General features: G+C 39.7%; 1 protein-coding gene across 1 annotated transcript; it reads right to left on the reverse strand.

Annotated features, from left to right (window-relative positions):
* Nucleotides 1-670: 670 nt before the first annotated feature.
* Nucleotides 671-27,593, reverse strand: CNGA3 (cyclic nucleotide gated channel subunit alpha 3; the record flags this gene model as incomplete). Its single annotated transcript, XM_083362559.1, has 6 exons — nt 671-2,131; nt 5,704-5,810; nt 7,704-7,811; nt 18,473-18,625; nt 21,621-21,722; nt 27,493-27,593. 6 exons carry the CDS (start codon nt 27,591-27,593, stop codon nt 723-725), a joined length of 1,980 nt encoding a protein of 659 aa, XP_083218685.1. The 3' UTR covers nt 671-722.

Consider the following 27,593-nt stretch of genomic DNA (forward strand, 5'->3'; position numbering starts at 1 on the left):
CAGGTAGAAAACTCATGTTAACACTCTTAATTTTGTTACATTTGTCAAAATAGTATCCAACTCTGAGCAAACATGAGAGATTTTGTCAGGAAACTGTTGAGCATGAAACCCATCAGGATGTCAGTCACAAAGAGGGATGTTGGAGGGCTTTTTCTGCTAATGCAATACAACAGAGAAATGTAGATATTTTGCTGTCACACAGGTCTTCATTTGGACAAATCCACTCTCTGTTTTCCACCACACACATTCTAGGCCACATCTCCTAGGTATTAAGGGTTTTTTTTAATGAGCAAAAAAGACATAATGTGAAATGGATGCATTATATTAATGGAAAAACTGCTATTTCAAGGAAGAAAATGGGCAAGTCATGTTGGTATATTTATGCATCAGTATTATAAAGTCTGTTCCATTCAGAGAAGTCTCTCTTTGCAGCAGGTGCTTGTTGCAAAGCTAAAATGATAAATGTGATGGGGTCTATACAAACAACTAATAATTGTCACTCATAGACAATCTTTCCCCAATACAAAATAAATAAAAGAAATGTGGAAATCTGTTTCTAAAAAGATCATAGAAGTTCAGCATTTACTATTTAGAAGACAATTGCTTCAATTAAAAACTATACAAACTTGTTGGTTCCAGATGATATAAAACAATCACATATTTGCAGGTGTGTTCATATAGGGTGCAGTAGTTCTGTGCTAAATGAAGATGACCATACATACTTAATTCTTTTTCTTTTCTTCTGGTTTTCCAGCTTCGTCTGGTACATCTAATGAAGCGCCATTTCCAGACTTCTTCACTTTGGTCTCAACTTCTACAAGTCTCTGCTTGAGTTTAGACTGTGAGGCGGTGTACTCTGCTAAAAGTCTAGCAAACCTTGTCTGAAGAGTATCCAGAGCTGTTTCAAGTTTATCTATTTTCTCTACCAAGTCTTTTGGGTCAGCTCCTGCTTTAGCTACTTCCTCATCAATCAAGTTATCTTTCAACAAAATTTGCCGTCCTTTTTCTTCCAGTGCCTTTTTGGCCTCAGGATATTCAGTGAGAGCTTCCATCAGGTCATCCTTGGACAAACAGAACAGATCAGAGTAACCTATGCTTCTGATATTGGCAGTTCTCCTGTTGCCAGCTTTGCTGCCTTTGATGTTTAAGATGCTGATTTCTCCAAAGTAACTGCCATCACTTAGAACCACAAACTGTGTCACCCCATCATCTGCCACAACAGCCAGTTTTCCTTCTTTAATAATATACATCTCTCTTCCAATATCACCTTTTTTGCATATATAGTCTCCAGGACTGAAAACAGTAGGTTTTAATTTCAACACCAACTCAATCAGGAGTCCAGCTTCACAATCTTGGAAGATCCGCACTTTCCTTAGTGTATCCATATGGACATTTATGGCAATCTCAGCTTTCAGCTTATCAGGGAGGTATCTCAGGACTTTTGTTTCTTCTACTGTTTTCTTATTGGTCCACAGATAATCAAACCATTTAATCACTCTTGCTTCCAAATCTTTAGTGACCTTTCGAAATTGCAAGTATTGCTTTATGGAATCAACCTTGGCCTGGAACTCTGTCCTAGAGGCATTCATGTTAGAAATCATAGAGCCTACATTGCCCACAATGGTAGCAAAGATAAGCACACCCACCAAAAAGTCCATGACCACAAATAGATACTCTTCATCTTTCACTGGAGGTGGAGTTTCTCCAATGGTTGTCAATGTCAGCGTGGACCAATATAAGCTGTAAATATACTTTCTGGACAACCGTCCATATTCAGGATGGGAGATATTGGGATAAACCCAGGAGTCGGTTCCAAATCCAATTAGTTTGGAAATGGCAAAATATATACATGCATTCCAGTGAATAATGATGAGAATGTACAAGACAAGGTTCCCAATACGAAATATATTTGGATAGTTTGTTCTTGTTTCTGTACGATCAAAAAATTCAAATAGGCGGGGAAGTCTCAGTAACCGGTTAAATCGCAACTCAGGATAGTTCATTCCAAAGTGTAAAAATCCCAGATCAGTTGGAAAAAGGGACAACAGGTCCAACTTGAACTGCAAAGTTGATTTATAATATTGTTTTAATTTCTTCTCATCTTTAACTAGTAGTCCTTGTTCAAGGAAACCTTAAAGTATAATAAAGAAAAAAGGTAAGAAATGTCTGGACTAGAAATGCCTAAACCATAAAGCTTCCCATATTAATTTGTAAGTGCAAAATATGTTGCAGTGACCTATCATTTCATCTCCTCTTAGGTACCCTCCTCTTTTACACACTTACACAATGAAAAGAGCAGAAAGGGCTTTGCTTTCCCAAGGACATCATCTAAGAAAGCAAACTCCTTTTTTTGTTTCAAATTAAAACATACATTAGCCCTGTTTAGGACATGCAATATTGTTGGCTTTTGCTGTCAGTTGTATCACTATGTTGAACTGTTTCAATTCATGTAAAAGCTTCTATTTTTCCATTTCTAGTACATTATTAATTTAATCTTTATTTTATGACTTGCCAAGAAAGTTTTGGCTATTGGGAGGAACAGACAGCAATCTTCCAATCAATCTAAAATCTCTCCTCTTTTAAAAATACTTTCCTAATAATAGGTTTGTTTGCTCTAGCCCCAAAATACACAAACTTTATTATCTGGAGGGTGACCCCAGGCAATTATTTGGTGTGTCAAGACTGCTCTTTAAATTGGAACTATAAACTTTGTGAAGAATAGAGTTCAAGAGTTTTAAGGGGTGAAAAGCTTTAAATTTATACAACACTTAAAATTACCCATTTTGCCCTTTGAATCCCCATTCCATAAAATAGAAAGGGGGCAAATTAGGGAACAAAATCATAGGGATGCTATGATGTGTTTTGTAGAAATGGTTTAGCACAGGACTTTCCAACCAGTGGTACGCGTACCACTTGTACATCAGCACATGGCAGATGGTATGCAGCCCTGCCTAGCCAAGTGTAGTGGGGGAGGGAACAAGCCAGTGCAGGCAAGGACTTACTGTGAGAGAGTGCTCCGGAGCTGCAGAGTGGTTGGGGTGAGGCAAAGGCCCCAGGCTCACTTCCAGCTCTCCCCCCCCCCATGAGAAAGGAGGAGGAGGGTGGCAGACACAGGAGAAGCTATAAAAGGAGGCAGTTTGGGTGGGAGAGGGAGAGAGAGAAAAAGAAGCAGCCTTGGGAAAAAGTGGAGTCAGCTCTAGCTGCACCGAAGGGAAAGAAGAAGGTGGAAAGTGGAGAGGAGATCAAGCAGGCCGGCCATGAGCCAATCTACAACTTCTGTGGCAGCCACCTGTGCTGGCAGCAACAAAGAGGCAAGAAATGCAGTGGGGGAAGGGTTGCCCTCCATGAGGAATGAAGAAAGGCAGCAATGAAGAAAGGCAGCATCAGCTGGACATGAGGCATGGAGGGAGGGAGGGAGATGGAGAGTGGAAGGATTCCTATGTCCTTTTCTGACTTTGAAGTTCTGGGATTTGTGCAATTTGGGCTTTGAGTTCTTAAGGAGTGTTTGACAATTTCTATTTGGCTGATGGCTGATGTCTGGTGTTAGCTTTTATTGTTAGCTGCAAGGGATTTTGAAGTATTTTTCTCCTGAGTGGATTTTTCCTGTAGCATTCCTTTACTTATGAATGGAGCCATTTGGGGAGGCTGCCTTAGCCAGCAGCCAGTACTTACTACATTTTTTTTCTTCCTTAAGTGCCAGCTGTCAGCTCTTTAACTTTCCTTTCTAGCCAGTAGTTAATTCTTAAAGGGGAATGCACCTTTTTAAGCTAGTTCCCTAAATGGTTTGTCTTTTCTGCTCTGGAGGCTTTTCCTTATTTGATGAATATATGGAAGAGGGAAAATATGGGGAGGGTGTCAAATTCTTCCTTCAGAAGGAGATGGGAATGAGAAAGAGGGAGACATGGAAGGAGGGAGGGAGGGAAGGAAGTCCCGCCTTAGCACTTGGCCACCAGCAGCTCTGCCATTGACTTTGCTTGTCAAAAGGTTGCAAAAGGGGACCACATGACCCTGGGACACTGTGACCATCATAAATATGAATCAGTTGCCAAGCATCCAAATATAAATCACATGACCCTGGGCATGCTGCAATGGTCATAAATGTGAAAAATGGTCATAAGTCATTTCAGTGCAATTGCAACCTTGAACAGGGTTTTGTTTGTTTTTTTGGTCATCAAGTTTTTGACACCTTGCTAGATGGTACTCAAATATTGCCATATCCTAGAAGTGGTACAATCGGTGAAAAGGTTGAAAAACCCTAGTTTAGCATGTAAGCAAGATTTCTGAACTAAATAATATTTAAATATTATGCATCCCAAAGAGAGCTTCAATCTCAAAAATAGCGCCCATGCTCTCCTCACAGAACTGGGTTAGATTTTATTAAAGAGCAAGGAAAGCAAGGATTTTTTTTTAAATGAATGCAGAAAATTTATGCAAAAACAATGAAGGCAAGAATTAAAGTGATTGGGGAAATAGCATTTTACCAGCACTGCAAGTAACCAAAGAGCTAGAAATGGGACACCATATTTGCAAACAGATTTTAGAGAAAGGGAAAATGTCTTTGGGGAAAAAGAGGGTTGTATCAAAAAGTCAAAATGTCACTATTGAACTCTGCTGCTTGTGCATGGGACAAATGTGGGACTTTGAATTAACTTGCAATCACCATCCTGATTATTTTGACATCATGCTGCATGGACAGCCAGGCAAGTCCCATATATGCTCCGTAGGAGACCCTGTTCTTTGGATACACCAAGGGATGCAGGGGGAGGGGTACTGATGCAAATGGGGAGAAATGGGGAAGTAGAGTGGGAGAAGGAGAGAAAAGGAAAGGGGGGATTGAAAAGCCAGCCTCAATAGAGAGATGAGGTGGGGGAATAGAGAAAGAATTAATAATAGATAAGAAGTGAGAGTGGATCAGAGAAAGAAGGGCTAGTCTGTGCTTTAATTCCTGATTCTTGAGGACAAAGGATTGATAATGCTTCCAGGAGTTCATGGAGAATGGAGAAGCTGCAAAACTAATTTCTCCTCTTTCTGATCTGCTTGAAAAACAAAGCTTTATGCTGTGCCGCCCAATATGGGTTGTTAGAGGGACTTCCAAGTCATTTCTTTCTCAGAAGCAAGTTCACAAATGTTTCTCAAATTGCCTTAAAATATACCATCCTCTTCCTCTTACAATGTTAATCACTGAAGCAGCCTTTCAATCTATTATATACAATAGATTCAACTACATGGTCTATCTCCCTACAACAGAGGTTTTATCCTCTGCCCCTATTGGCATTCAGCTTGGACAAAAGGTTACATTTGCAGGGGGGAGAGTAAGGAAAAGAAAATTACTCATAAGCAGTGCTTTTTTGTAAAAGAAAAAGGTGCCGGAACTCACACGTCATACAACCCGCCTTGCCTACCCGACAAGGTTCCATCCAAAAAAGGTGCCGGAACTCCGTTCTGAGCGTTCTATGAGAAAAAAAACCCTGCTCATAAGCACTGCCTTGTAGTAACCATTTCTCCAATATCTACCATGTTATGGAGGCTTTTCCTCCTGTATAATCCTACAGTATGCAGTATTGGAATTTTGGAGGTGAGAGGCTCTCAGGTCAAGCTAAATGAGAGGAGGATTTCTAATAAACCTGGTGACTTCACTCCATGTGGTCAATGTTCTTAAGAAATTAATTGATGTGTATAGCCCCCTGGTAGACAATTGCTCACCTGTCCTAAATTTGACAAATATGTCCATGAAGTAGATAATATCAGAAGAATAATCCAAGAACAGCCAAAGTGCAAGATGATTAATCTGAAGCTCATCAAAGCAGGCCCTAGATAAACCAGATGATCTGGTTAGAGTTAAAATTGTAACAAATAAATATGATACAATAGTCACATGTTTCTTACAAATAATAGGCAAATTTGGAGGATTGGAGCACATCTAGAATTTTTAGAACATGATGTGATTGGACATTTTCACAACATGATTTGCCTAGTTAGAAAATAACTTTTGTGATGGATGTAACCAAACACAAAACGTTTGCTTACCAAAGAACAACTGGTGAGATAGTTCCATGTCTATCCATTTAGCCGCTGAAATATTCCCTATCATTCTCTATTTGCTGGTGCACACTTCCAAACAATTTACTGGAATGCATCTCCCCACAATTAATGGCTCTTAATAACACGCCTCCAAGCCAATAGCTGATTTTGCAGCAGATCAACCTCTCATTTACTTACAGTATTTATAAATAAAACACTCTTTTAAAAAACAATAAAGCCTAGCAGGACTGAAAACTAAGTAAGCACCAAGTCCTGTAACCACAAAATAATTGGCTTCAGTGCCTTCACCTGACAATGTCTTTGTTCATATTTTTTATTGAAAATATCAGTTTGCAAACCCCAAAGGTGCTTTTTTCTAAAGGCAACTGGACTTTCTTTGTTTTTGCTTGAAGATGTTTCACTCCTCATCCAAGAAGCTCCAGAACTGAAGAAGCTTCTTGGATGAAAAGCAAAACATCTTCAAGCAACAACCAAGTCCAGTCACCCTTTGAAAAAGCACATTTGGGACAACCATGACTTGGATGACTGAGAATCTCCAGTTTGCAAAGGTTTGGCATTGCCAACAAGATGGCCACTTTTTTTAAAAGCAAGCTGCTATTTCTCTCTCTTTTTATTTATGAATGTATTTGCTGATTTACTTCCAAATGACTCTGGGTGGCACTTACTTACTTACTCATTCATATTTATTTGTTTGTTTGTTTGTTTGTTTGTTTGTTTGTATTTGCATGGCTGCCCCTCATCACAGTGACTCTGAATGAATACTGCACTCCTGTTGCTGAATGAAAAGACCAATGTAGAGTTAGCCCATAAGGAATGTAGCCATTCCTAGTTGACAAATGAGTCCACCAGGTGGCGCCTACAGGCTGCTACAAACATGGTATTTTCTGATTCACTCTGTATGGATCAAGAGTTTAATAGATGCGTATAATTGAACAAGGAATCCAAACCATTATCTTGTGCTCAGAATGAATAGTTAGCTAGACAGAGATTCATATATTATTTGGCTGGTTTGCTAAGTATGCTGTATGAATCTGACTGTTGGGTTTTTGCAGTTCTTATTTCTTGCTTAGTTTGTGAGAATTGAGTCAATTAGGGTTTATTCAGCTAAACACGGTGAAAACAAACAAGAGAGCTCTTTGTGTGAATCTAATCAAAGACTGTCTTTATCTGATTACTGAACTATTAAATAATCATTAAAGTAGCCTATCTTTAGTGCACCTCAGTCACATCCTCTTGTTCCAGTTCTATATCATGCAGGTTTTAGTGAGAAATGTTATGGTCTCAGAAGGTCCACAGTATCTCTTTCAAACTATTTTTAAAGCATACACAACTTTACTTTTTAAACTGCTGCAGTATTTTTTACTTACATGATTGTCGAAAAAGGAGCTAATGCAAATAAATATTTTGTGAAAGACAGACAGACACATTACATTTCAGAACCAGAAGCAATTGCAGAGGGGTGGAGACTCAAGATGCTGGTGGCAATTGTACAACTGAAGCTCCTTCTCTTTTCATGTGAATCATATACATAACACATGTAAATAACTGCAGAGCTTTGATTTCTAGCCACAATATTGACTTTTTTTAATCACCCCCACCCTCAGATGCCAGTGACAAAAATACTAGTAACCAAACAGGGATGCATTAAGAATCATCCTTACCTACATACCAATAGACACCAGTTATAGAATACTGGTGCTGCAATGATTCCCAACCACCTATAATACAGGTTGCTTGAAGGATCTACTACAAAGACTTCTTTCTTTTCCCTGGAAATGAAAAAAAGGAAGTTTAGGGGCTCATGAAGAACTCTAATCAAAGAAATATTTTATATGCCAATAAAGGAGAACATTTGTAGCTCAGGGTTGAAGAGAGGTCCTTGGTGCTCTCCGATGTTGGTTGTTTTCTTTTAACATATTTCATTACTCAAACTAGGTAACATCATCATCACTAGCGCTGATGATGTTGCTTAGTTTGGGTAATGAAACGGCGACAAGAAAACAACCAAAGTAGGAGAGCACCAAGGACCCCTCAAATATTTTATGTTTGATAATGTTTGCTTTTAAGACTAAAAAGATGTCTGCAGCTAGGAAAGAAATGCTTTATGGCTGGTATTGGCCATTCAATCAATAAACATTCTTAAACTGAAAGTGGCAAATTTATCTTTTCAATCACTAGAACAAGTGTTTCAATAATATGTGTAACAGCCTTGAATTCCAATTGACTGAGTCCTCACCCATCCATCCATCTAACATGGTTGATCTCCTGTTCTGTCTAGGCCCATGATCTACCCAAATACCCTGTTTCCATGATTTTACCATCCCAGGTAAAAAGCTATGATTAGGGCAAGTACCAATGGTCTGATGACCAGAATCACTCTGACTTGAGGAGAGACTTCTCAATTAATTTACTATTTACTATTCTGTCATGTTCCCTATAAAACGTTTTACACACACAAGAGGCAAACTTTAATAAATAAATCCTGTTTTGATGCTCTTTTGACTCGAGAACTATTCATTCATTCATTCATTTATTCACTCATTCATTCACTTATCAATCATATTTTCACCCACTGCAATCTCTCAGACTCTTGGCAGCTTGTAGTAATTAAGAGTAAGCAAAGGATGAAGCAATGAAAATCAGACCATCCCCAGTAAGAGGTAGTGTCAGAATCCATTTATATCATATTCATAAATTTATGTTTAAAACATTATTCCATGGATCCTGCCATCTCTCGAGGAGGAAGGAACAAATGTGGATTCAGCCTGCCTTAGGCATTTCAAAGATTCAGAGAAGCCTTTTGAACTGGGGAAACAAAAGGGAGGGCTAGGATAGGAGGCATCTGGCTTGTGTCTCCTTTTGAAGGAAAAGAGCAATAACCATAAAATCCAAAGTTCCTTTTCCCATGAAAGGGATGACACGAGGTAAATGATGGGGGGCTGCCCAAATGGGGTTAGGGAAGGGGGGTTGAACAGGGAACTCTTTATAAGGTTTCAATTTGTAGAACAATATTAGATCCTGTCTTGTATTCCCACAGCCAAGCATCTCATAGTAAAGATTTCTTTTTGGACTAGAATTGGCTCCAAGAGTTTTGTCTTCCTAAGACGTGGTTTGGGGTGGGTCCTGACAGTAGACAGGATCTGCACTAAAAGTCAACCTGGAAGGGAGAAACCTTACCGGGGGATTTTGCAATAAACATAATGTCTGATGACGAAGCAAGAGAGGAGGGAAGCCCCATGGAGAAGGAGTCTTCCTCCCAGCCGAATTCCCAGAAACAGTGGGAAGCTGAAGCATCATATTCCTCCTGGGAGGAAACGGTGGAGCAGCATGACCGAAAACCCCGGTGGTCGATGGGCGTTGGAAGGAAAAGTGAGTGGGAAAAGGCTTCGGGAGAAGTGACCCTGAGATGGAGCGACCACCAACCGGAATGGAGGCAAGAGATGGAGAGCTCCCTGCACGCCAGTGAGGAAGAACGGATTCTGGAAAAAGCTATTGACCCTATTGATGAAAGCAACCCTGAGGTCACTAAGGGAGGAGAGAGCTGGAAACCGCAACCAATGCAACGCCTGGGGCCACAACTGGAGAGGTAACGGAGGGGATCCAGTACCTGAAACCCCGGGGCCGTCCAATGGAACAGGAGTCGCTGACTCAGCGGTGCCCACCCACCCACAGACCCACAGACGGGGATCAAGATGAGGAGCGATACCCTCCATGGCGCAGACAATGCTCCAGTCAAAGATTGCCGCCCCTGGAAGCAAAGTTCAAGGGGGAGCCATCACGACTGGGATTTTTCCTAACCCAAGTCCTCAGCTACATGGAAGAATATGGACGGGATATTCCCAGTGACAAAACCCGCATTCGAATTGTGCAATCCTCCCTGGATGGGACGGCTGCAGACTGGGTGGTGAACCTGCTTGACTCCAATGCCCCAGAACTCAACGACTTCAACCGATTCATGTCATCCTTGAGGCGGCGGTTCGAGGACCCCTTGGCTGACCGGAAGGCCTGGGAGAGAATCAAAACGGTGAGGCAGGGCAGGCGAACAGTGGCCGAATATACCCAAGAATTCCTAGCCATCCCTAGCAAGCTGAACTGGCCAGAAGACATCCTCCTTAGCCACTTCAAAGACAGTCTAAACTATGACCTGTATGACGCTTGCCTGCCTCGAGGAGACCCCTACCATCTCTGCACAAATTATAGTTAATGGGGGATTAACAGAGACTTTTAAAATTTAAAAAGGTACAAGACAGGGTTGTCCCCTATCACCATTATTGTTTGTTTTAACATTAGAGATTTTATTAATTAAAATTCGAGAGTCCTCTTTGATAAAGGGAATTAAAATAAAACAGAATGATTATAGACTGAGAGCTTTTGCTGATGACTTGGTTGTGACAGTATCCCAACCGTTACAGTCGGTTATAGACTTGATGGAAATTATAACTCAGTATGGTAAGGTTTCTGGGTTTAAGGTGAATAGTAATAAGACTAAGATATTATCCAAGAATTTATCTATGAGTGAAAGGGATATGTTATCTAAATTAACAGGTTTTGAAATAGTGAAGAAGGTTAAATATCTAGGAGTATATATTGCAGCCTCAAATGTAAAATTGTATAAGAATAATTATGAAACACTATGGTTGAAGGTACAAAGGGACTTAAATAATTGGAAAAAATTACAATTATCATTACTGGGAAGAATTGCAGTTGTTAAAATGAATGTTCTACCAAAGTTTCTCTTTTTGTTTCAAATGATACCTATATTGAAAAAGGATGCCAACCTTGATCAATGGCAGAAGGGTATTAACAAATTTATCTGGGCGGGGAAAAAACCAAGAGTTAAATTTAAGATTTTACAAGATGCCAGGGAAAGAGGGGGACTCAAGGCGCCGAATTTGAAATTGTACTATGATGCGGTTGCCCTGACCTGGGTTACTGATTGGTTTAATTTAACTAACAAGAGAATACTTCATCTTGAGGGATGGGATTTGGTATATGGATGGCATGCATACTTGCTTTACGATAAGAAGGTAGACAGGGCTTTTAAATCCCATATTCTTAGAAGTGCTTTATTGCGTGTCTGGAAAAAGTATTATTATAAGTTAAATTATAAAATACCGATTTGGGGAATTCCTGGACACACGATAGAGGGCGTATCTATGGGAGTGAGTATGGATATGGTTTCTTATAAGGAACTACTTAGATTGCAAGGGAATGATTGGCAACTTAAACCAGTAGAGGAGTTAAGACAAGAAAACATGAGTTACTCTTGGTTTCAATATACCCAATTGAAAGCTAGGTGGAAGTCAGATCAAAAGGTTGGCATCACAATTACAGATCAAAATTTAGTAAAGCAAATTAGAGATTCAAATTGTGCACATATAAAGAGGATATATAATGCTTTAATTGAATTGGACTCGGAAACGGAACTGGTTAAAGACTGCATGATTAAGTGGGCACAAAATATTCAGGAACCAATTTCCCTCTCGTCCTTTGCTCCAGCTCTTGCCGGGGACATACCTGGGAGATAATTTGGGTCAGAAATGTTAAATTTACCCAGGCTCAAAATTTAAGAGAAAATTTTTATAAAATGTTTTATACATGGCATCTGGATCCCAAGAAGCTGTCCAATATGTATCCTAATGTGCAGTCTAAATGTTGGAGGTGTGGTAGTTTAGAAGCTACTTATTTTCACATGTGGTGGACTTGTAGAAATATAAAAGCTTTTTGGATTAAAATTTGGTGGAACATTCAAAAGATTTTTAAGAGAAACATAAAGTTTTCCCCGAAATTGTTTTTATTGGGTATTGTTGTAGATTGTGATGTTAAAGAAACTAACTTGATGTTGAACATGATAACGGCAGCACGGTTACTGGTGGGACAATATTGAAAGAAGGATAGTTTGCCCACTGTAGAAGAATGGGTGTTTAAAGTTTCGAATCTTGCAGAAATGTCTAAGATTTCTGCTTATTTGAAGGATCATTCACAGGAAAGATATATTTCAGTTTGGAGGAGATGGATAAATTATATTCAAAACAAATATGGGACTAAAAAGTTCCATTTAGCTTATGAGTAGATTTTAGTGGGATATTGTTAATGGTATGTTGTTTGTAGTTATGTTAAAAGAGAGTTAAAGCGCATTATGAATTTGGTTAATTGTATATTATGCATAATTTTTATTTAGAATATGATTATTGTAACTATAATCCTGTATTTAGCTCTGGGAAGTGGGGGGGGAAGTGGGTGGGTTTGGGGTGGGAGGGATTTGGGGATATAATGTAAAATTTTGTTTTTGTAAAACTCTTTAATAAAAAAAAGAGACCCCTACCATCTCAACGACTGGTATGTCTTGGCGGAAGAAGTGGAAATAGACCCATTGAAGAGACAACGCAGAGGAAAATCATGGGGCTGCCTGCCACTCGAGCAAACACGGGAGGGGGAAAACCCACCGGCCATGGCTAAAAGGTCAAAGGGATGTTTCAATTGCGGGAGAGAGGGCCACCGTGCTGCAGAGTATTGTTCGAAAGCCCCCCCATGCAAAACAGAGGCATCATCTTCCAAAAAGCTGGGGAAGCCCCAAAAGAATCTTCCATGAAGGGGACAGAGGCTGTAGAGCCCACAACTCCTGCCAAGCACTGGGATTGGACTCCGGCCTACACCGCAGGGGTGATGGACACCTCGGAAGACAGCTCAGAGGGAGAACCATTGGTAAGTGGACCCCTTCCACCCATACTTAAGACAGTGACTATATTAGCTTCCTCTATGCCTATAGCCTTCGAAATAAATGCTCTGATAGACTCTGGCTGCATCCGCTGCCTCATCAGCCTAACGCTGGTGGAGAGATTGAGTATCCCACTGAGGAGACTAAAACAACCAATCTCCTTTAGTCAATTAGATGGATCAATAGCAGGGGGGGGACCAGCTACCCTAGCCACTCTACCAATTCACCTGTCCCTGGGGTCTCATGAGGAAGACATAACATTTATAGTGGACCCAGGCATGGAATGCCCAATGATTTTGGGACTGGAATGGCTGAAGAAATGGAACCCCGGGATAAACTGGAGGACAGCAGAACTCAACTTCCCAAAAGGGGAGCAGGAAAATGATGGGGGGCTGACCAAATGGGGTTAGGTAAGGGGGGTTGAACAGGGAACTCTTTATAAGGTTTCAATTTGTAGAACAACATTAGATCCTGTCTTGTATTCCCACAGCCAAGCATGTCATAGTAAAGATTTCTTTTTGGACTAGAATTGGCTCCAAGAGTTTTGTCTTCTTAAGACATGGTTTGGGGTGGGTCCTGACAGGTAGATGAAAACTAAAAAAAAAGCATAAAAAGATAAAATTATAAGCATAAAATAAATTAAACAATCTTGAGAGTCCTATGACTCATAATAAGCCTTCAACAATTTCCAGGAAGATAAATCTATCTGCACCAGCCTGCTTTTGACTGGGGGGAGGGGGTGATTCCATAGTAGCACAGGCAGTGTCACCAAAAAGCAGAGCAGTTGCAGATCTCAGCAGTACCAGTATCAAAGAAAGGAGGATCAGTAGCAGCTTCTCTCAGGATACAAAATTCAGGCAGGTCAGTTCCCATGGGAGGAGGGAGTCCTGCAAGTGTTTCAGTGCCAAGCCAGGTAAGGCTTTCTAGGTAGTCCTCGACTTACAACCACAACTGAGCTCCAAATTTCTGTTGCTAAGTGAGACAGTTGTTAAGAGAGTTTTGGTCCATTTTATGATCTTTCTTGTGAGTACCGTTAGGTCAGACATGTCAAACTCATGACATCACGTGATGTCACACAACATATCAGCACTGTTTTGCCATTGCCGGTAATGGGGTGGGTGCAGCTTCCATGTGATGCATCCGGCCTGCAGGCCGGCAGTTTGACACCCCTGTGTTAAGTGAATCACTGCAGTTGTTAAATTAGTAACATGGTTGTTAAGTGAATCTGGCTTCCCCATTGATTTTGTTTGTCAGAAGGTTGCAAAAGATGATCACATGACCCCAGGATACTACAACTGTCATATATATGAACCAGTTCCCAAGCATCTGAATTTTGATCATGTGACTATGGGGTGCTGCAATGGTCATAAGAGTGAAAAAATGTCACAAGTCACTTTTTCCGTGTTGTAACTTTGAACAGTCACTAAATGAACTGTTTTAAGTCAAGGATTATCTGTAATGACCAGCACTTTGAATTGCACTTGAAAGCTAAAATGAAGCCATTGTAGGCCCCAAAGTAAAGGTGAGTTACTGCTTTAAGAGTCCTTTGCCCCATACCACTGGTCTCTACCTGGCCATAAAATAGAAAGACTTCAACTGCTTTTTGACAGTCAACAAAATACTTCAGTGGACAAATTGCAACTCTGTCATGCTGGCAGTCAATGTCAGCCTTTTTGTCTTATTTAAATCCTAACAGCCTCTAGAAACCAGGACAAGATGTTGACAAGACCTCCTACTCAGCGTGTTATGATCATGAACAACTGAATATCATCACCATACGTGACACTGCCCACCCCAAGCCAATGAATGATGACTTGTCCCTGCAGTTTCATACACTTATTAAAAGGCAAGAGGGGAGATATTGAACCCTGCAGTCAACTGCTTGCCTATTCATTCCACATGGCCCTACTTACTGGAACCCCACTCCTTTAGGAAGGACTGCCATCATTTCAAAAGATACCTCCATTGTCCAATCTTCACCAGAGGTTTAAAAACCTATTATGATCAGTGATATCAAAAGCGAACAAAAATGGTTCAAGCTATCTCCAGCCAAGTTCCAACAAGACAAATGATAATCACACACACACAAACTTTTATATGTAAAATTACTGGACAGATTTAAAATATATAACAGGAATTTTGATTCTGAACATTGTAAGACAGAATTTGAAGCAGAATTATGTACAAATGAATAACAGTGATAAAATTTATAAACTTTTACTAAAAATTAAACAATGAAAGATGTGGGCGAAAGGTTTGAAATTTACATTGTTATCATCTTACAGAGAATTTTTATAAAATGATATTTGTCAGCAGAAAAAAATGTCTAAAATGTATAAAGGAAGAGATGACTTTTACCATGCTTGGTGGACGTGTAAAAAAACCAAAATATTTTGGATTCATATGAGTGCATTAATTAAGAAGAGTGCTCCCTCACCAGAGTAGCTTAGAGATAGAATGTTAATTAACAAGAACAGCTGGATTCAGGAAAGGCCTGTTAAACAAGCAGAGCGTTACAGCTTCTTTCAAGGCTGCCGGTACTACTACACTATGAGGCTCTAATTATCTCTCAGACTAGCTTACCTTCACATGCACCCTTGCCCCACAAAGGAGCCAGGAGAAGCATGGATCCAGGCTGTAAATGGCTGACAATATCTCAGAGACCATCTTATCCACTTCTTCAGAGAATTCAGGCTCAGGTAGTCCAGGGTAACATGACAAAGCATTTCCCCAGTCACCATATCACAGTCAAGAACTTGAACAGTCAGGTCCACAAAGTCATGCACCAACTGATCACAGAGGCCAGGCAAGAACAAAAACTCATGGCTCCCTCCCAAAAAGGAAACTGGCCAGCCTAAACAAGGTCACAAGATGACAATCCCCTCCCAAATGCAGTCAGAGAGTAACATCATGACAATTTACCACTCTAATTGCCACAGTATAGGATCAAACAAGAATTCACAACTACACTTGCTCAGACTCCATTAACTTTTTTCCAGTCATTCCAGATATCTCTTCTGCTCTTTATTTGCCAGAGTTTCAGAGTCTTATTCTGATATCACCCATCTTACTTTACATGGTTATTCAAGAGCAGAAATATATGGTCTCTGTCAACCACAAGCCCACAGGTCTGAAGTCCCCTAGGAAGCTTATTCTAACCTGCTGCAATCTCCTCTTAAAATGCCACTAAATTTTTTTCCTGGCCACATCCATTTTTGTATAGGTGGCCCTAAGCTAACCACAAGATTGAATATGTTCTGCAGCCCCCCCCAAAAAAATATTGCCCAGCAGTATGAAGGTGGCATGCTTTTGTTGTTGCTTTATGCTTTGGAGGAAAAAGGACAGCACAAATTATATAGAAATGAAATTAATATTGTGAGAGGAGAAAGAGTAGGAGTGAACAACTTTAAAGAGAATGCGTTATATATGATAATATTCATTATATTTAAACATGAACAGACACTTGGGCAAAACTTCACAAAATCTACTCAGTATAGGAAGCCCAAGTGTTAAAACAAGCACTCATGAAGACAAGGATTTTTTTTATCAAATCTGTGACAACTTTCAAATTTGTATTACTGGCAACCTCTAAGAAGGAAAAGGCTAGGTTGTTACTACAAGGGCCAGTTGTCCATTCCAAGAATTTTTGCTGAATCAGGTTTTCAAAAGCAATGAACAAAGGAACTGCCCTACAATCGTAGCAGCCTACTTACAAAGTGAAAACTAGGAAAGACTAGACAAAATTGTCCATCTTGTATCTGCTCTCTGCTGGTGTTGAAGCAGTTGATACTAAATCTGGCCAAATGAATGAACGTATCAATGAATATACATAAACATGAAAAAATGAGCAAAAATTATAAACTCTCCTGGCCACTGTATGTGTGTATGTGTATCTATCTCTTTGTCTTTCTGTCTCTCTTTCTCTCTGTTTCAGACACACATTCTAGCTTCCCTCACTGGTTCAATTGTTAGTCTTCCCATAATGCTGAAAAAATAAAGACAACTCTAATAACAAGGATAAGCCCCATTACAGAATTATCCAGGACATCACCTTAGTCACATGTTGCCAAACACTTTTGTGTTGAAGATCTGGCTATTTATAGAAAGCATTTGGCTGAGACACTCAAGAAGCCTCATTGTCACAGCTGAATTGTCAAATCTGCTGGACAGCCAGCAGAAATATTCACTCCTGCTGCAAAGCCATAGGAGATGAGAAGCATACAGTTCTTCTCATAAAATATGTCTAACTCTCATAATATCTAACGCTCATAAAAATATTTAACTCCAGGGGAAAAATGAAAACATCACACACTCAAACACTATATATATGGCTCAGTGGGTTAGGATGCTGAGCTTGTCAATCAGAAGGTCGGCAGTTTGGTGGGTCGAATCCCGAGTGCTGTGTAGCAGAGTGAGCGCCTGTTACTCGTCCCAGCTTCTGCCCACCTAGCAGTTCGAAAGCATGTAAAAATGCAAGTAGAAAAATAGGGACCACTATGGTGGGAAGGTAACAGCATTCCGTGCGCCTTTTGCGTCTAGTCATGCCGGCCACATGACCATGGAGACGTCCTCGGACAAGCGCTGGCTCTTCGGCTTTGAAACGGAGATGAGCACCGGCCCCTAGAGTCGGAAACAACTAGCATGCATGTGCGGGGGAACCTTTACCTTTATATATATGTTGATGGCCTTGTCCCATGTTTGGGGCCTAGCAAGGTATTCTAAATACTTAACAAACACTTAACACATATCTCCCTTGCTTCTCAGCTAACAAAGCAAGAAAGAGCCTGTGGCCTAAGGGTTAGAACAATTGCCTAATGTGCAATCAGGTTCGAATCTCAGAAGGGTGTGGCTGACTGATGAGAACAAATAAGTTTGAAATAGCTATATCAGTCTCCCTTTAATTCTTTGTTAGCATTCCAAAATATTTACACAAATATGAGCTGTCACTGTGTGACTACAGCCTGTTGATGGCCTTGGGTCAGGCTGAAACAGGAAATAAGATTTGCCCCATATTTGGGGCCTAGCAAGGTATTCTAAATACTTAAAAAACATTATTTCTCCATTAGTCATAAATTAGCTTAAGAAAGCTGATTTCTGTAATTAATCAACCAGTAATCTTCTGAACAGATCATTAATTATGAAAATTTGTTTGTTTCTTTTTCAGCACTTAACTTAAAAACCAAGAGAATAGAGAGTAGTTACTTGGCTGATTTAGGGCAATAGAATATTGCTCCTAGTCCAGGGGTCAGCAACCTGAAACAGTGAAAGAGCCACTCGGAACCGGTTCCCTCACAAAAGGAAAAACTGGGAGCCGCAAAAAAATGTGTGCGCATGCGTGTACATGCACACATGCGCAGAACAGGGTTTGATTGAAGAGTGGAGCCAAGGCGAAATATGCACCTACCCTGCATATTTGAATTGATTGGTTGAAAGTTTTTAGTCCTGCCTTTTTTTTTTTTTGACTGCATATGGCAGAGGACTGGGAGCCGCGGGAGATGGCTGAGCCGCGGGTTGCAGACCTGTGTCCTAGTCTAACAGAATAAGGCAACAGCTAGTATTCAATTCTATGTGTAAATATGGCATGTAAAGAAATGGTTTATATATTGAATATCTTCACTAAACCTAACTCTTCTAGAAACCAGTCTATTCCTTTTTCTGTAGGTTAGCCCCCTTAAAATTATAAATATTTCCACTCAAGCAGCATCCTCTTACTTTTTCTGTTCATCTTTCCCATCCATCTTTGGTTTAGTTTTGTCGTCTTTGTTTTCTCCCCCTTGAGCCTCAACTGAAGAATCAGATCTTTGGCCATCTCGACGTAAGTGCTTTCTGAACCAGGTTCTCACCGATGAGAAAAACCCTGAGGACCTAAAAGAAAAAAGGGAACAGCAATACAAAGGGCCAAGATTAACAACTTCATCTTGGCCATTTGCAATCTAACAACTGAACCTTGGTCATTTGCTATCTAGTATTAACAACTAGATTGGCTTTCCCAGCCTTGTGACCTCCAAATCTGTCAAGGAGCAATCACCCCAGCCAAGAGCAGAGGTGAATGGTGAAAGTTGAAACAAATCTGTAAACTGGACTGGTGATGCATGTAGAAAGATTTCTACTTGATATATTCATTTGATGCATTGAATGGACATGAACTAATAGGCAGAAACTTTGCACATTTCAGATAGGACAACAAAAAAGCTTCTGTGACCTCTGATCTTTATCTTAATGCAGAGAAAAATCAGTTCTTCCAGTATGCTTGCATCATTTGGTAATAATCACTTCTTTCAAAAATAACAATAAAAAACTTCCAGTGAGCTTAAATGTCTTAGAAGGAATTCTTTGTCCAAGCTGAACATTTCACTTTTGTCCAAATAATGTTTGGTGTAACGAAAACTTCAGGGCTGATAAGAGGTTACTGTTTCTGTAATTTTCCAAAGAAATGTTATCACTATTGTATTTTTAAAGCAGCAAATCTGTACCCAGATATACAGTACTTTCACCACAATACACAAAGTGTTGAGAATATTATGCTCTGTAGGAAGTTAGTGAAGCTTCACCCAGCCACACTTTATTCAGCAATGAGACAAGATTCGTTAAGCTTTGATCATTCTCATGATTGTGACTTAACATCTGTAGTCATGAAATGCTTCGAAAGATTGGTTCTCCAACATCTTAGGACATGCCTCCCACTGGACTTTGATAAACAGCAATTTGCCTACAGGGGAAATAGGTCGACAGACGATGCCATAGCTACTGCTTTACACTCTGTAGCAAGTCATCTCGAGAAACCTGGAAGTTACATCAGGATGCTTTTTGTTGACTACAGCTCGGCTTTCAACACCATTTTGCCAAGTATTCTCATCGAGAAGCTGACTGACTTGAAATTCTCCCCCGCCATCTGCGATTGGATTCAAGACTTTCTTAGGGACCGGTTACAAACAGTGAGGGTCGGGTCTGCTTTGTCCACCTCCCTGAAGCTTTGCACCGGCACGCCACAGGGCTGTGTGCTTAGCCCCTACCTGTACTCTTTATACACATATGATTGTGTATCATCTGACCCATCCACTGCGATAATCAAGTTCGCAGATGATACAACTGTGGTGGATCTTATTACATGTGGGGATGAGACAGCATACAGGGCGGAGGTACAAAAACTATCCATATGGTGTAGTAACAACAACTTGCACCTAAACATCGGCAAGATGAAAGAGATGGTGTTAGACTTCCAGAGAAAAAAGGAGGAACCTGCCCTACTTTACATCAGGGAGGACTGTGTGGGGAGAGTTTCCTTCTTTAAATTTCTGGGAGTCTACCTCTGTGAAGATCTGACCTGGAAAGTCAACACAACCCAGGTGGCTAGAAAGGCCCAACAGAGGCTTCACTTTCTTAGGGTCTTGCGGAAGAACAGGGTAGAACAACGGCTTATGACCCTCTTTTACCGGTCTACTATAGAGAGCGTCCTCTCGTATGGTATTGTGGTTTGGTATGCTGGTCTGACAGCCACGGACAGGAAAGTATTACAGAGGGTAGTGAGCACAGCACAAGACATTGTGGACTGTTCCCTGACACCACTGGATGACATCACCAGGGCTCGTTGCCTTGGAAGAGTGAGGAAAATTCTCAGGGATGACTCACACCCTGGACGGTATCTCTTTACTCTCCTACCATCGGGTAGGAGATATAGGAGTATAGCCAGCCGTACCAACAGGCTGAAAAACAGCTTTTATCCATGGGCTGTTAGGCTTTTGAATGGGATATAATCTCTGTAAACTTATGCAGAATTGACTTGGGAGGCCGGTGTGTGGTGTAGTTGGTTCACATGGTGTGGTAGGATGGAGGGTTTGTTGTCACTGTGTGTTGGGGGGAGGGAGCATGGGGGGAGGCTCAGCTAATCTCAATGTACACATGTTGTACTTTGACAATAAAGGTTTATTATTATCACCTGCTAGAAAGTTTGGTTAATGGGAGTTTGATCATCCTTAATGTCACATATGATTTTCTAGCTCTGATGAAAAGCTAAAGAAAGTTCTCCCATTCTCCCAGTAATACATAAATTATTCTATCACTCTACGTTCTTCAGTTGAGCCAGATAACACACTTCCTTGCTGCAACTCATCATCCATCATACCCACACACTAGACCAGTGTTTCTCAGCCTTGGGAATTGTAAGATGCATGGCCTTGATCTCCCAGAATTCCCTAGTCAACACACATATTAAAGTTCCCAAAGGTGAAAAACACTGGTCCAGACTGACTTAATATAAATCAAGATTAACTTATTCTTCAGTTCATCCCTTTCATTAATGGCTTCATGCAGACAAAATTCATTGCATTAACAATGCTCTTATATATCTTTATTTCATTCATTTGCTTCCAAACAAGGCCACTGTCCAGACATAGTATAAATTTATTTATTTATTTAGTTATATTTATATACCGCCCTATTCCCTGAGGACTCAGGGCGGTTTACAGGGAATTAAAAATCCAAAATACAAAAATTAAGAACCAAATTAAAAAATATTAAATTAACCCTGTAGTCAGTTAAAAAGAACCCCAAATTAAAAATTCCTCCTCAGTCTGGGCCCGAGAGCTCGAAGAGCCAGGTCTTCAGGCCCCGGCGGAATGATCGAAGGTCGGGGGCAGTTCTCAGCTCCACCGGCAGCTGGTTCCAGAGGGCAGGCGCTCCCACCGAGAAGGCCCTATCCCTGGGTGTCACCCGCCGGCAGTCTCTTACCGGCGGGACCCTGAGCAGACCCTCCCTGTGGGAGCGCACTGGGCGAAGGGCATTTGATGCCGGCAGCAGGTGTTCCCTCAGATATCCCGGACCCAGGCCATGTAGGGCTTTATAGGTGATAAATGAAGCTGACCTGTTCGTTGCTCCTTCTGTGGATGTGTCCCCTCCTTCTTCCGCCATGGAAATGACACTCTCTAATTTTGAAGATCTATCCTCATCTGGGGAGGGGATCCTTCTGAATCAAGCAAAAAGACATTTAATTAACTTTTCAAAGTGTGCTTGCTTCAAAACTTTCCAATCAGGCACTTATGAAAGAATGTACATTTCTTGATCAATCACTACTGTATTGCTCTCATAATATACACTGAGGGAGGATAGACAATATCTTAATCATTTTTACCCTAGTTCAGTAATTCTCAGCACCTATGAAACCCTTTCCAGTAAAACATCACAATGTTTGTATTTGTCTTATCTTTCACTTGTCCCATTTCAGATGATCACAGTAGAAAAGAACAACAAGGTAGGAAATTCAACAAGAACTAAATACCTCAACAGATGCTATGATCCACTCTAAGGTGCAGGAAGGAAAGGAAATGTTGCTCTTCCAAGTGAAATTTATATCAGATATTTATATAATAAATTAAATATGTTTCAAATATATATTGAAACAAGCATTTCTTTTACCATATTTTCATTTGTTTCAATTTATCCTCTTCTTAAATCAGATTCACCATCTATAAAACAGTAATGTAGGTTTCTTTCCTTATAGTTTATTGTGAGAGCAAAGTAATGTGGGAATATGGAACAGTTTAACATATAAAGTGTCAAATATTTCCAGCTTTCCCATATTACTTTTTTCTGCCTATTTAGCTTTATATTCTGGTTTCCTCTTATATTCCTCAGTCCAAATGATTACATTTCATTTCAGTGATTGAAAAGTCATTCAGTGAATTGAAATCTGCTATTATGTGGTACTTTTATAACCCTGTGTGTCATACATATTTAGGACTACACTTGTCCTTTCTATTGAAATAGGATTGGTCAATGGGTGTGTGTAGGGGGGAGAGTATGTATTTGAAATGAAAAACAATCTTTAAGAGAATTTCTACTCAGATTATCTCTTTTCTACCATATACAACTAACTTGTTGACATTTCAAAATTCTGGTAGATTATGAATCCAGGCCTCTAGAAAAGGTTCTTTACTTGGTTATGTCTAGTAGTAGAAGAAGAAAAGCTTAACTAGATAAATGCTAGGCCTTTATTATTTTGTTATCAACTTTGTAAACAACTTTGCTACAATTACACATAAAATTGCACATGCCCACATTAAATGTAAAATGGGTTTACTATATGAAAACATTAGGGTTGATACATTGTTTTCTTCAATGTTGAATCACTTTGTATGTGGACAAAGCTAATGGTACATAGAAATGTATGTGTTCCAACTCTGAAACAGCATTCATACAAAGCCCCTTTTCTAAAAACTAAAAATCCACTGAGTTTTTCTTTCTTGAAAAGGAGACAAGATTAGATTCCTTAATGGCTTCCGGTTTTGCACATAGTGCAGCAGTCGAGGGACTATGGGGCTCTGCACCCCACAGTTCCTGTTAGGGGACCCTAAATGGGCCAGAGGTCTCCCGAAGAGGTGGCAAAGAAGGAAGGAAGTCCAGTGGACCAAGGAGAATCAGTGGTTGACCCAATCAGTCTGGTAAAAGCCTTTGTCAGGGCCCACTTCAAAACATCATCCCAAGAAAGCAGAACTCATGGAAGCTATTTCTTCCAAAAGGAACTTTTATTAGTAGAAGCTGATAGCAGGCATACTAGACAGGATCTGAGAATTTCCCACACAGATTGATAGGTTAAAGTGTCCCAAGCAAACCCCTCCCCATAGCTCGTCTGGTCAGTTCAAATCGGCCAATCCCCAGGTATTAAGTCCATCATGGGAAATAGGAGTTAACTTCAGGCCAGCTCCAGTTGTAGCAGTGATGTTTAGGCAGCTCTTTGCACCTTCTCTTGGGAGCACAGAGATAAACTAGTTGCCCGAGGTTACATTCCTTTCTTTCTTCCCCCTCTGCAAGCTGACATCAAGGGAGAAGAAAGTTCGCAGAGAAATAATGCAGGAAAGCAAAGTGTTACATTGTAGCAATACAGGAAGTCAAGGCAATAACCTGAAAGCACTCCCTCCCCTCCCTCCCAGGAGTATGGCAGAACCCAGGAAGAGAAGAGGATGTGAATTGGGACAGGGGAGAAATAAGAGACAGGGCAAAGAGAAATAAGAAAGCAATATAGATATGGGTTCTGACAGCCTTCCAGAAACCAACAGGAGAAAGACTAGCCTAACTTCAGAGTCTAGCCCAAGCTACAAGCAACCAAAGCCCAAAAGCACTATTGTAAGCTGATTGTAAACAATGTATTTGGACCTGGGTAAGATCATTAATTTTATCTATTCTACTTGTTAACTAATTTCCTGGGAAAAATTCCCAAGGAAAAAAAAAACCCTCCAAAAGTGAGGAGGGGGACTTTCACTCCGTCCTCCTATAGACAGAAGTTGCAAATTAAATATTTTATGGGGAATAGAAATATTTTGAAATGAAATGAATAAAAGACTTAAATTTGGATAAGTTTGAAATGGGTGAAATCTGTTAAGATTTTCAATTTAAATTATGAAAATAGAAGATAATTGTTTACTTTGAAAACTGAAAAATGAACTGGTGCTGACATCTAATGGTGGATGTAAATTACAACAACAGTTGCTCTAATACAGGAATTGGCAAGGCCCAAAAAAAGTCAAACTGTTTTTGTGACCTTCAAAGTTCTAATAATAGAGATCAGCTGTGACAAAAAAAGACAACACTCTGGGCTATACATAAAATGAGAACTATAAACTTTAGAAAAAAACTGATCTTTTTGGATTACAAACATTTACCTAACTGTGACTCTTAAAGCTGTTTGCAGAGAAAGAAAAACCCTAATTTTTGACTATCATGAAAAATCAGAGATCTGCAGAAAGTATATATCAAGAAAAAACAAATACTTTCCAGGAGGAGATGTATGAGATGTTGGAATTAATTCAAACAACAATGATCTTAAACCATGAGGAAATTAAAAATAACTTTGAAAACATAAATGAATCCATCTCCAAGTTAACTTTGCAACAAAAAAACCCTCTCAGAAAACAATAATAGAGAGGGAGGAGATAAAGCAGATGAATATAAATTAGAGGAAAGAGATTTAAAGATGGAACTTAATAACACAAGGAAGTATGACTTAACCCAAGTGGGGAAAAATGCTCAAGAAATATTGGACATGGAAAAGATAATTTATACTCTATGATTAAAAAATAAATCTGAGAATAAGAAAAAAGATCTGACAAAATGGATCACAGAGCTGTCAAGAGTACCACAAGAACTGGATAGACAAAATGTGATAAGAGAAACCAAGATAGAAAGTAAGGAAAAGATCTTCAATGAATACGAAGGGGCAAAATCTTTCCACAATGACATTTTACTTGATTTGCCTCTTATATCTACAACAACATCTACAAGACTATGGAAAGACTCTTTTATTCAATGGAATATATTGATTAGGAACGATGTTTGGCAAAAGAAAAAGGCTAAAGTGAGAATTAACAAATTAGATGATGGGATGTTTCAGAGTAAGACCAGAATTTTTGTTGCTAAACAAGACAGTTGTTAAGCGAGTTGCACCCAGCTTTGTGACATCTTTTCTCACAATTGTTAAGCAAATCATTGCAGTTAATAAGTGAATCCCATGGTTGTTAAGCGAATCCAGCTTCTCCAATTGACTTTGCTTGTTGGAAGTCATCTGGGAAAGTCACAGATGGAGAACAGATGACTTCAAGGTGCTGCAACCATCATAAATGCATGCAAGTTGCCAAGGCACCAAATTTGATCACATGACCATGGGGATATAGTAACAGTTGTAAGCACAAGGTTCTGTCATAAGTCACTTTTACCAGTGCTATTGTAACTTCAATGAGTCACTAAATGAAAGGTTTTAAGTTGACAACTATCTCTATATAATTGGATATCAACTACCATACTATTGATATACTATTGATAATAGTTAACCCCATGTTCCCAGATAACCTCATCCAGTAGCTTTATATAGATGTTAAATAGTGGCAGGGAGAACTTTGAGCCTTCAGACCCACCTCTACAAACTTGGGTAATCCCAGATATGTCTACCCCATCAAAACTGATTAGAACTAGCCCCAGAAGGAGGAAGAGAATGATCTAACATGATAGCATGATAGCTATATATGTATAGATGCATGTTTAAGTAATACATACTATATAATTTAAAAGAGCCTTGGTGGAGCAGTGGGCTAATGCCTCCTTAAGTAACACCAGCTGCCTGCAATTAGTGCAGGTTCGCATCCCACCAGGCTCAAGGTTGACTCAGCCTTCCATCTTTCTGAGGTAGGTAAAATGAGGACCCAGATTGTTGGGGGCAATAAGCTGGCTTTGTAATAATGCCGCTTGCGGGGGTGTGTGAAAGCCCTAATAAGCAGGCATATACATAGAATGAAGGCTACTGCTAAGCTTGTAAGCCGCCCTGAGTCTTCGGAGAAGGGCGGGATATAAATGGAATTAAAATAAAAAAATAAAATAAATAATTGAAAAAAATGGAACAAAATTAGGATTTTTTTTCGAGAGAAGTAGCATCAATCATATTTATTCTGACAGTCAATAAATATTCTTTAAATCCTCACTGTCATCACTTCCAAATGATAGCTTTATTAGTTCTCACATGGCAGCCACAGAGAGCATGAAAAGAGTTAAGTTGATGGCCATTACCATTGCCTTCTGTTTTCATGTACATAAAATACCTTTTCTCTGCATTTACCTCCATGACATTGCTTTTATCTCATGCCCAGTCTATGAATGAGACAAGCTTAATGAAATCAATGTTTTTTCCTTTTTTTCCTTTTTTTCCCAAAGGGCAGCTTCAAGATGTGCCAAATCTGTTAAACATCACCTTTTCATTACTTTGGAAGGAGATCAGAGATTAGCAATGACAGAACAGAGACAATGTAAGGTTAGTAACAATGAAGATGACAAATGTTATGCTGGTATGATTTTCTGCAAGTTCACAGATGAATGGATAGCTTCATAATTTGGTAGGGAAGAAGGGTGTTCTTTAACTATCTAGCTGCTTTTCTGCATAAGGGAAGGCCTGCTAATATTTCTAATTCTTTCCAATACAACAGTTCCATCAAGTGACTACTTGAAAAGACCACCTTGTTGGAAAACACAATCTCTGGTCTTCTAAATAAAGGAGATAGACAGAAATAAATGGAAACAATCTTCTCAAAGTTAACCTCCTATAATTCCTGTTGATAATAAAAAGGAAAAATGACTGTTGCCTATATATGTAGAAGAAAGACAAAACTTCATGGGGGTTGCTTCTGAGAAAGTAAATAACAATATTGCATTATCAATGACATATTTATGTTTCAGTGGTTGGCAAACTGTATTTATAGATATATGTTTTAAGAATGGAATTTTTTTTGCATTCTTTGCCTTCCCATTTCCATAAAATTCTTTAAGGAGTTAAAGAAAAAATATCTATTTACTTATTTATTCATCTATTTAATTATTATAGCCACCCATGTCACTAATGCCTCCTTAAGTAACACCAGCTGCCTGCAATTAGTGCAGGTTCACATCCCACCAGTCTCAAGGTTGACTCAGCCTTCCATCCTTCTGAGGTAGGTAAAATGAGATTGTTGGGGGCAATTAAGCTGACTTTGTAATAATGCTGCTGGGGGGGTGAAAGCCCTAATAAGCAGGCATATACATAGAATGAAGGCTATTGCTAAGCACATTGATTTGTGCTTAAATTGTAAGCCGCCCTGAGTATTCAGAGAAGGGTGGGATATAAATGGGATTAAAAAAAAACAACAAGCGACATTTGGGCAATGAACAATCATGAAACTTTTCATATGATGGTGGTGATGGTGATGGGTTGAATCTGTTACCTCTTAATTCCATTTTCAAGTCTACCAGGGTCATCACTAAAAGTCTTCCGAGAAGACCTATGGGCAGCAGGGTGGGAATGATAAGTGTTAACTTTAGCCAT

This window comes from Vipera ursinii (genome assembly GCF_947247035.1).
Source record: "Vipera ursinii genome assembly, chromosome: 4".
Lineage (NCBI taxonomy): Eukaryota > Metazoa > Chordata > Lepidosauria > Squamata > Viperidae > Vipera > Vipera ursinii.